At 41.0% G+C, this 10494-nt stretch overlaps 1 protein-coding gene across 10 annotated transcripts; it reads right to left on the bottom strand.

Moving 5' to 3' along the window:
• Positions 1–1699: 1699 nt before the first annotated feature.
• On the bottom strand, positions 1700–8608 carry LOC100282501 (cycloartenol-C-24-methyltransferase 1). Of its 10 annotated transcripts, none has more exons than XM_008645447.3 (14): positions 8532–8608; positions 5832–5960; positions 5038–5166; positions 4150–4216; positions 3963–4036; positions 3728–3812; positions 3389–3444; positions 3213–3267; positions 3083–3130; positions 2918–3001; positions 2608–2808; positions 2398–2523; positions 2181–2278; positions 1704–2038 (listed from the first exon to the last, which is right to left on the bottom strand). In XM_008645447.3, exons 2-14 carry the CDS (start codon positions 5912–5914, stop codon positions 1948–1950), a joined length of 1197 nt encoding a protein of 398 aa, XP_008643669.1. In that variant the 5' UTR covers positions 5915–5960; positions 8532–8608; the 3' UTR covers positions 1704–1947. The 10 variants fall into 10 exon arrangements, with proteins under 10 accessions (NP_001352213.1, NP_001266338.1, XP_008643669.1 ...); XM_035968023.1 differs by lacking the exon at positions 8532–8608 and adding an exon at positions 4401–4589 and having other exon boundaries at positions 4725–5166; positions 5832–5942; XM_008645450.3 differs by lacking the exon at positions 8532–8608 and adding an exon at positions 4401–4589 and having other exon boundaries at positions 4730–5166; positions 5832–5942.
• Positions 8609–10494: the final 1886 nt, after the last annotated feature.

The following is a 10494-nucleotide window of genomic DNA, read 5'->3' as shown; positions in this document are numbered from 1 at the left end:
TGATATCATTGAGAGTAGTAATATTTCACATATACATGTACATATCCTCACAAATTTGCTATGATATTTTTGAATTAAACTAAACATAAAAATGCCTAAATTTCTAACGATCTAAAAATCTTATATTAGGCATTTTTTTTTGTTATTGGGTTTGTTGTTATGTTGAAGCCAAATGTTTTTATAGGATATTCTATAAGAGATGATATGGTAAGATGATCTTGTGGTTGACAACAAAAAAACTGCTATCGTGTCGTCCTGGGAAACCTGAACATTTTACTCCTAATGATAAGAAAGCGTTCGAGGTTGCAAATAATCTATTTCGAGATGTCATGATTAGCGCGCTTAGTGATAAATACGTGAATTCTTACATAGCATGCACAATAGGCAAAGAGTTATGAGAAACAAATAATGAAAAGGTTTGATGTTTTTTATACGGGTAGCGAAATGTACATCATCAAGCAGCCTTATGATTATAAAATGGTTGATGACTATCAACAATGGAACAAGCTCATCAGATACACACTAGCTAAGGAACTCGAGCAATGTTTTATGTGTGTTACTAGACAAGTTTGTGGATGACGATGTTATCACTAAGCTACCTTTGTGGGACTTGGACCTACACATGGACCCTTTATTATGATCTTTATTGTTCCTCGTGTGTTACTGAGGCATGAAGAGACGAATGGAGGAGATAGGACGACACCATTCATACACTCATACTCACAACAGCGTATCAGACTACGTCGTAACCTACGCATGTGCTCCGATTAGACGGGGCAAGGAGATAGGAAGCCAAGGGCCAACACGACACCCAAGAGGACATACGCACCGGAAGATCTAGCATCAGCAGCTCTACCTGACGCTTCACGTTTCGTATTATAAGTAACTCCTAGGCCCACCTGTCAGGGCCCAGTCCCCTTGTAAAGTGCCCCTTCCTTGGACTATAAAAGGGAAGGCACTTGCGACATTCAGACTTATAACTCTCAAGCTCTCAAACAATATAACTCACAGTGAACGTAAGGTATTACACTATGGCGGCCTGAACCACTCTAAACCCTCGTGTTCTCGTGTTCATCTGTTGGGTCAGACAAAACATGTCGACCATCCTCGAGGGCCTGAGGCGAGTGCATTCCGCCACCCGACAGGAGGTTTTCCCCTCCGACAGTTGTTATTCTAGACGAGTCAAATATTTGTCATTCAGGGATTTATCATATTAGTTTTGGTTGCTTATCGTGGATAGCAAATCCGAAATTAGTCCTAAAACTTAAATTAATCAAATGTTCTAAGTGGCATGTGTGCAATCTAAGTAACCTCATAAGCCTCACAAGGTTGTGAAGGTGACAAACTTAGCCCCATAGAACTAGTTTATTCTGATTTGTGTGAGACGAACCGTAAATTGACTAAATGTGGCACGTTCATGACTTCTATAAATGATTGTACTAAATATTGCTATGTGTATTTATAAACAAAAAAATGAAGTGTTGCATTTTTAAGACCTATAAAGCAAGTAGAAAATTAACTTGATAGAAAAATTAAACGGTTGAGGTCTGATTAAGATCTAGAATGCTTTTTAATCTCTGAATTTGCATAGAACACAGGATCATACATGAGATGGAGAATACTTTTTATAGATGAATTCTCGTATGACAGATCCAGACAGTACATTGGTCCGATCAAAGTCGTGTTGCCAAGAAATGGTGCGATTAATAACAATGCGTAAAACTGCATTTTTATTCAGATAGTGCATAGTACACAGCACACAAGCTGACAAGCAGATACAGGCTACTGCGGGAACATGACCCAGCAGGCCAGCACACAGCGCAAGGGCCATAACCCATAAGACAATCCAGTAAACACACCTCAGCACAGAACACGTTGGCCATGATTCATAGCTCTTATGAGTACAGCCCCATACTAATCTTGCAGCTCAAAGGACGCCGCCGTTCACTATATCAACTTCCTTGAGAGGCTTACTATATCAACTTCCTTGAGAGGCTTGCGGCCCAGGACGAAGAAGGTCGCTGTGAAGATACCTTCCCTGAGATCATGCATGTGGGGTTGTTAGTTTCATCGAATTTGGTTGTTCACTTACTTATGTGCATACCATTAGAACTTAGAAGGATTTCTTATAAACCGGCTGCCGATAAAAGATGGCTTAAAACGGTGAAACGGGGACTTACCGGCCACCTTTTAGAAGGCCATCAGAGGCACTCATCAGGACGTTGTAGGCTCCCATGCTGCCTGCTGGGGCAATACGGAGGAACTCTAGTGTATTGACCTGAGAAAAAAAAGAATTAACTCACACAGTAAAACGTCTGAAGTCCAAAGATGATAGATCACGTAACTAAGTAGAAAATCATCTCAATGGACGATCTTTTTATTTACATATAGTCTTACAATTGCACGGGTGACGATCCGTCCTGGGCGTGTGCATTGGAAGTGAGCCCATGAAAAGTAGGTGGGATCCATCACCCGGTACCACGGGCAAGGAAAAACTTGAGCAAGATCCTTTGCAAAAACGACCTTGAATAATACATAAGAACATAATCAGTTCAGTTCCCATGAATATAACATTTCTGGTTAGTAATATATACAAGCGTGTGGCACCTCAAATCCTGCATCTTTCATAGCTTGGACACATTGGCGAGTGGTACGGATGTCAGGTAGGCCATCACCGAGCTCAATCTCAGCCTTGATGGCCAAATGCTTGGCGTTGTTGGGATCAAATCGGTCGGTCAAGCACCATTCATCCAGTGCAAAATACTGCCCAGGTTTCAGCACACGGTAGACCTCACTATAGACGCCTTGCTGCGGTAACCAGGGATTAGAAGAAAAAAAACGTAAACAAACACTGAATCTATGGTATTCCTGTGAAACCTTAACTTTGACTCGGACACAAGTATGACACGAGACATACTGCATCTGGTGCATGACATGTAGCCTGTATTGCATAGGCCGCATCAAAGGTGTTATCAGATATTGGCATGTCCATGAAGTCCCCCTGAAATTACCAAGAGAAGATAAGACACTACTGCTTCTAATGAGTATAATGTAATAAAGAAAATTATGAACGCCAATATACCTTCAAGAAGCAGCATTGCTCACTCAAACCTGCTGAAAAAATGAGCTCCTGCAACCAAAAATTAAATGTTTCATATACATATGCTATAAAGTTTTATTTATTCCAAAAAGGAAAATGCTAAAATGAAAACCTTGCCCCTTGAGATGTGGTAGTCATTGTTGTTCAGTCCAGTTATCGATGTTGAGCTACAATAAACAGAATTGAAAATTCACACACACACATATATATATATATGTATGTATGTTCTTCATTATTGTTGGAATTTATTGATTGAATGGGCAATGAAACATTATTGCAGATCATTGCCTGAATCTGGCGATTTCTATTAAAGGTCCCCCAATTCCACATCCCACATCCAAAACCTGCAAAAAAAAGTTTATTAGTTTCTCATGGATGGTATGTTAAAGGATAAGCAGGAAAAATTAAGAGTCGATACACTGTTTGTAGAGTCCTTATTAACTATGTGTTTGGATGAGGCAGTATATTGGTGGAATCAGAGGGAAAAGCAAATGTGCCATAGAGTTTACTTGCAGTTTGTACATATATTTTAGTTTTTAAAAAGTAGTGATTGGTATCCTCTATTGTTTGTATAATGAGAATACCCTCTGCAGTTAATTAGCAAAAGGATTATGCTTCTCCACTAACCTTCATACCCTTCTTGAGCCCCAATTGTAGTGCCAAAAAATGCTGGTGCCGCTTAATGGCTTCACGGGAAGTCTCACCCGGATATCTGAAATACAAGCATGGGAGTATGGGACTGAAGCTGTAAAATTACCAAAACTTTGATCTAGAGCAACTCGACATCTCAACTGAGATACAACGGATGTTGTTTCGTCGATAGATAGTAATAACTAGAGCAAGGTATGTATATGTAGCTGACCCGCCAGCAAGATGGAATGAGTCGCCCCATCCATATTCGTAAAAGCCAGTGACAAGATCATAGTACTTGTTTGCCTGATTCATACAGTAGGAAATTGTGCATATGTGATTCCGAGTGTGAAACCTTGATAAACCATTAAATAAACGATGTAATAATTAACTAATGTTGCATGGAGACTGAAGACTACCAAATCGGTGTAATTTGACTTCCTTGATTCTTGTTTGCCTCCATGGAGGTCGTGGTATTTGACATACCTGATGAGGAAGAGAAATAAACACTCAGATAAGAATGTGTAAGGTAGAGGCCAACTCATAAGTCCCAAAAGAACAGAAGCTCAAAGACTGGGAAAAAAAGATAACGATACACTTTTAGTTTTTACGTAAAAGAATAAACGTAAAGTTATTCTATTTTTATGAGAAAAAAGTGCATTACACTTACATCCATGGCTTTTAAAGAAGAATCAGCAGTAACAGCATGTGTGTAAATGCCACAAATTTGCCCGGAACATCTTAGTGCTCCTATAAGGCCGCCTACTCAATACTCATCCGTCTCGACTTAGCAACAAATGACCTCTCTTTTGTCATCATCATCGTCATCACAGAGGATGATGAGCGCTCACCAGGGCACCTGGAGGGTTCAGGAGTCAGGACTCCAGGGGTGGGGCAGTGCAAGAAAAGGTAGCCATGGAGGCTCCCAGTAAGTTTGGAATTTTATATAGAAGAACAGTGCTGAATTAGGCCACAACATTGCAGATCTGCTTACCCTACCACTGCTGTGTTCTTCTAATTCACTGGAGGTGGAAGCTCCACCTCTTGGAGGGTCCATGGACGTGGGGAGGGTGCAAAGATGGCCAGCTAGACGTGGATATACAGACGTGGCTACTGACCACAGCTCGCGTCGGTAGAGAATCAGGCCAGGACCGCCGAGAGCACCTCCGGCGATTTTCAGCTGGCTCCGGCAATTCGTCGAACGACGCGCGTGCGGCCGCGGAAGGAAGTAGAACTTGAACTAGCAGACCGTCTCCATCGTCGCCTCTGGCCAGTCATCAGTGCATATATCAATACGGCTAAGTTACCAAGAGAAGGGGGCCAGCGCAGCGTGCGGAAGAAAAAGGCGCGTTGCCGTGTTGGGCGCCGCGACGTCAGGCCGGCTAGACGAACGGTTGCTGGAAGCAAGAAGTGGAGTGGTCCGACAGAGGCAGCCCCTGGAGAACAGGAGAAGCAATCGAGGACGAGGAGCTTTAGGCTTCGTTGGTGTACTATACACAAACATTTTTTTAAAAGTCTGATCAATAATTAATTATATAAAACATTTTTTTAAAACATTTTTTTGTATATAAAAAGGCATAATGAAATAGTAACATTTTATGAATAGACTGGATCAACTAAAACATCTAGGATTTGAGTGTTTGAGCATTTTCAGCCGATAATCTATCTAATCATGTACTCCCTCCGTTTGAGTACATCTAAAAAGTACCACCTCCGTTTCAAAATAATATTGTTTTTAGCTATTGGTTTTTAATGTCTATATTCAAATGGATGATATATATCAAGTATTATATGGATTTATTAATTCTCTAAAATGAATCTTAATCTGATATCGAGGGAGTAATATTTTATGAGATGTATGTGTTGCAAGCAATGCAAGCTGCAACATATTTCCTATCTAATTTTCTAGAGCACATCTCTATCAGAGACCCTATCTGATCTGATGTAACTAAAAATCATGTGCCTTTAATCTATATATGGATTTTTAGATACTGATGACTGTAGAGGTTAATAGTTTGAACCTAGATGCACATGCACTTAACCGGAGAAAAGTTATGAGAGAGAGAGAGAGATCGAGAGAGAGAGAGAGAGAGTTACATACTGATCAACGGCGGATTTGACTTGGTCCTTGCTAAGCGACCCTCCGGTGCTCCGAGCAAGTTCTAGCGCCCCTGACTTGGCCATCACTTGACGATGATCCTTTGCTCTCCAAAACAAGACACTGCAAAGCCTGCACCCCATGCACAATATCCAAGAGTACGTGAGGCGGCATATGCATGCAAAACACACCAAAAAATAAATCGAGCTACCTAATTATTATATATAGATCAGCAGCTTTGTTTTTTTTTATCCTTGCAGCTAGCTGTTCTTGAGGTGAGGTGGTTTCTTTCTTCTTCTCCGCGAGGGTGAAGGCTAGGATGGCTAATGGCACTGGTTTTAACAACGCTGAATGGAGTGACCGACTGGGGACGAAGAGATGCTAGCGTAGTTTTTTTTTCCCTTCTCCAAGGCGGGCAGCTTTTGTTCTTCTTGATCGAAGAAGACAACGACAGCGCAGTAGACAGGCACGAGCCCACCGTACCTTTGATTGGTTCGAATCCCAAGTTGCATTCAATGGACAGAGAAAGAAGAGCATGTGATTTCGACGGGTGTCATGTCATCCCACCCGGCACCGGCAACGTACACTTGATGGAGACATGCATGTCGTCTTGTATTAATAATCTAACCTCAAAGGTCCAATGAGAGAGCTGGATTCTCTGAATCGTCTACAGTGTTATTAGACCATGCCTATTAAGGATTTGTTTGGATAGTCTACTGTTCAACTTAATACGTAATCTCTCTCTCGTATCCTACTAGTTATCGCTTACAATAGTGACACAATCTCCAAAATATAATTTTAATCAATGGTTTAATATAAATAAACTTTTAAGACATTTATACTTTTATAAAAATATATTTTAAAATAAATCGGTGCATATAAATATTATATTTTAAAACTAAATAACGAAATAGTTATTTATAGTCAAAGTTTTAAAAATTTAACTTAAACCTTGTCCAAAATAATAAGTAATAAAGAACGCAAGCCACCACGCGAACAAGAAGCCTGAATGGCCAGGCCATAGACTCGTGTCGTGTGACTACATACAGTGGTGCGACAGTTCTAATATATTTTTAGTTTCAAACTCAAAGTAAAAAAAGATAGCGAGACAAGGTGGACGGTGAGAGTGAGAGACGAAAGAAAGGTTAGACTTCATTTTTGAACAGTTTTTTCTAATAAAAAAAGAGAACCAAAACGTGTTTGGCATGTATTACTGCGCGCTCGTGTTCGTACTTACAGTACAAAACAAAGCAATTTCTGACAACTGATGAGTACATATGTCATGCATGCAACCAGGGCCATATCTGATGGGGGTGCGGAGCTAGGATGTAGCCCCACTGAGGATTCCTAGCCATTAGACGCTAGCACTTTTTCATGTTAAACCTATCTATTCTAGACACAAACACGCAAAGAGCGATGCGCTATCGATCAGTCTCGTTTAGATTGTTAAACTAATGTCTCAATTACTTATCGAATATTTCATCCGTTTAAAAATGTTATTTGTTTTAGCTCTTGATTTTTTATGTTTATATTCAACTATATGATGATGAATCTACTAATGAAGCAAAACAAATTCTATTTTGATATAGATATAGTATCATTTACTATACATATGATGGTTGTATCGGCAGAGAGAAGCTTTTTAAAATTGAAATATTTTTGTAAACTATTTATGGTCAGCAATAACTCAAGAGAGGTTAAATGGCTTGGCGATTCTATATATCGAAAAAAAATGTTGGATGAGATTGATCTCAATGATATAAGCAATGACTTTGTATCACAAAATGTTAGAAGATATTTTTAATGATATTAGATAACAAGTAAGTGTTTTTGGCTATATTTTACATTTGTAATCATATAAGTTTAAAACAGTGCATAATAATTTTTATATGTTAAATATTCGATGCTATATATATAATTATATATATGTGTGTGTAGATGAGGACTTCATATCGGATTTCGTACTGGACCCCGAAAAAGTCAGAAACGGCCCTGCATGCAAGTATGCAACTTCCATTTAAAAAGAAACGGATGCAAATATTTTTTATGAACTGTTTACTAGGAGTGGTTCTTGATAGATTTAAGGGCTTAGCTCAAATTAATTCATCGAAACATCTAATGTTAAAGGCCTATATATGCATGGTGGTAAGTAATTAAAGATGGTTAATCCCACCTTAAGAGTTAAGCGGATCCTAACTACTGTAGTTTATAACGTGCAGTGGACTCTATGTATACTATCGATGGAGCTGGAAGCATTCTAATAAGTCGTTTGATAAAATGGTTTTATATATAAATCTTTTTAAAATGTAGTTTATTTTTTTATCATCTATGCAACACTTAGTTTGACTATGATCCATTTTTTTTTCTTTATGATGGCTGGCTCTAAGTTTATATTCCGTTTCTCTTCGTTCATCTATTTGAAAAGCAAAAGTATTTTAGCCTCTCAAACCCCCTCGGATATCTTTGCTCTTAAACAAGCCGTTAACATATATACTTGCTCTATATAAAACTCTCTTAACTACCGTTTCTCTTTCAGTGACAGTATTATATTTCACTCATGTGTCATTTAAGATGTTTATAATTTTATCTCCATACATGATACATGTCGTCCTACATACATGAATGTATGCGTGCATGCATTGCCATTTTTATCTCTTGAAAGAGAAGCCGATTATAAAATAGGAGTAGAGTTTTTTATTATACCTTGTTCTTCCCGGAGCAGCTTTTTTTTTCTCAGAGCTCCTTCCAACTGAGTGTTCAGTTGGTTTATTTCTTCTCGGCCGGGTGAAGGACAAGAAGGCCAATAGCAGCGTATTTATAGAGCGCGAGCTAGACACACCGGAATAATGAAAGGGTCAACAATGGATATAGATGATAATTAATGAGGTTCCTTGTTTGAGAGAGATGTGTAAACTAATCATGTCTCGTCGTTTTATGGCTAGTTTGAGTGGAGGCTCGACAAGTGTCATAACATTAAATAAACTGATATGTTTTAGTACTTCATTCATTTAGTTTTTTAGAGTTAAATTATTTCAAATCTAATCGAATTATAGAAATAATTACAAAGACTTTTAACGTCTGTTGGACACCAAAATGAGCGGACGGTCCGGCCCATGGGCCCGGACGGTCCGCGTATCCCGAGATTAGATTAACTCAGATGTTTATCCTTATCTCGTGCGTGGTTATCCATCTAATCCGTGGGAGTTTGTTGGCTATCTCTTAGGAAAAGGTCCAGACCTCCTCCCCTATAAATATAAAGGGGTACGGCCGATTGAGAACCCCCGAACACATTCCAATCGAACCAATTACCTTACTTACTTTTCCTGCCCTAGGAGTAGATGTAGCATAGTTCTAGTTGTAGCCTTCCGCATATCCACCTCCACCCCTAGTCGACTCTACGTCGTCTAGATCCGTCTTGGGTGGCCCGCCGATCCCAAGACGACCCTAGGATCTCACCCCCCCGGGGGGCAAGATCTAGTTGTCCATCCAAGACCTCTTCCTCGATTTGATCTCTTAATTCCTAGGCGACTCCACGTCGTCTGGGGACGCCCCGGGTGACCTGTCGACCCGGAGCACCTTAAGATCTTTTCTCCCAGGGGACGAGATCTAGATTCCAGCAAGGAGGAGGAAGACGACCCTGTCACCAGGTCGCGGACCGTCCGGTGTGACGCAGGGAAGACACCGCTCCTGCGTCCAGGTCGCGGACCGTCCGGCCCAAGGTCGCGGACCGTCCGCGCCGTCGCAGAGGGCACTACCAGGCGATCCGGCGACCTGTCGCAGGCCGCCACTACCGTTCACCTTGCGGAGCCGAACCTAAGGTGCCAAGTACCGCCAAGCGGTTCATTATAGTGTTTGGTGACCAAAAAGGCACCAACATACTTTTTGGCGACTCCGCTGGGGAAGAAGTTGCAGATCTACAAAATCAGGCTTATATGGCCGATTCTAAAGATCTCAACAGTGCTTCTCCAAACAGCGACACAAGGCTGACTAATTTATCGGCCGCAGAGCATGAAAACTTAGAAGATGACATGAAGAAGATGGATGAGGAGATCCAACGACAACAAGATCAGATGCTCAAGGTGGCAAAAAAGTGGTACCTCTCGCACTTCAAGGTAGATCGCCACCAGAAGGTCGTAAAGGAGAGGGAAATAGACGCTGATTACATGTCATCCGTGCTGCAACAGCTCCCCACGATAGGTGATGCCAGGTCAGTCGATGATATTCCATCTATTAAAATTTCTTTTGATAATCGGATTAAAAGTATCACAGAGGATATAGAAAGGATGGCGCATGCATTAGAAAAAACTCATATGCCTAGTTTTTTATCACATAAATTAGGCGCCAAAACAATTGCGCCAAACACATCGGCAACAAATGGGTTTACCCAGCCATATTCTGGTATGTCGATGGACTCATATCCAGGACGACAATCACCACCATCTTCGCTAAATGGTGAGTCAACTCTAAGCACGGCCGGACCGTCCGTATACAATCGCGGACCGTCCGGCCCTCCGTCAGACCGTCCGACACCCTACGCCGGACAGTCCGGAGTTACACAGAGCCCACCACAAGGGTCACAGGTGTTGCCTGACGTGGCCGGATAGTCCAAGGATAGTACCGGACCGTCCGATCCACCCGCGGACCGTCCGACTGTGCAGGTCGGACC

Source organism: Zea mays, chromosome 5, assembly GCF_902167145.1.
Source record: "Zea mays cultivar B73 chromosome 5, Zm-B73-REFERENCE-NAM-5.0, whole genome shotgun sequence".
NCBI classification, from domain to species: Eukaryota; Viridiplantae; Streptophyta; class Magnoliopsida; order Poales; family Poaceae; genus Zea; species Zea mays.
This window is presented reverse-complemented; position numbering and strand designations above follow the sequence as displayed.

Bases quoted from the DNA above. Each gene is read 5' to 3' on its own strand.
- LOC100282501 (XM_008645447.3), bottom strand. From the start codon at position 5,914: ATGGCCAAGTCAGGGGCGCTAGAACTTGCTCGGAGCACCGGAGGGTCG. The intron at 5,167-5,831 runs GTATGTAACTCT...CCTGTTCTCCAG, and splicing joins GTCAAATCCGCCGTTGATCA to GGGCTGCCTCTGTCGGACCA. The intron at 2,039-2,180 runs GTAAGTCCCCGT...GCATGATCTCAG, and splicing joins GGCCTTCTAAAAGGTGGCCG to GGAAGGTATCTTCACAGCGA.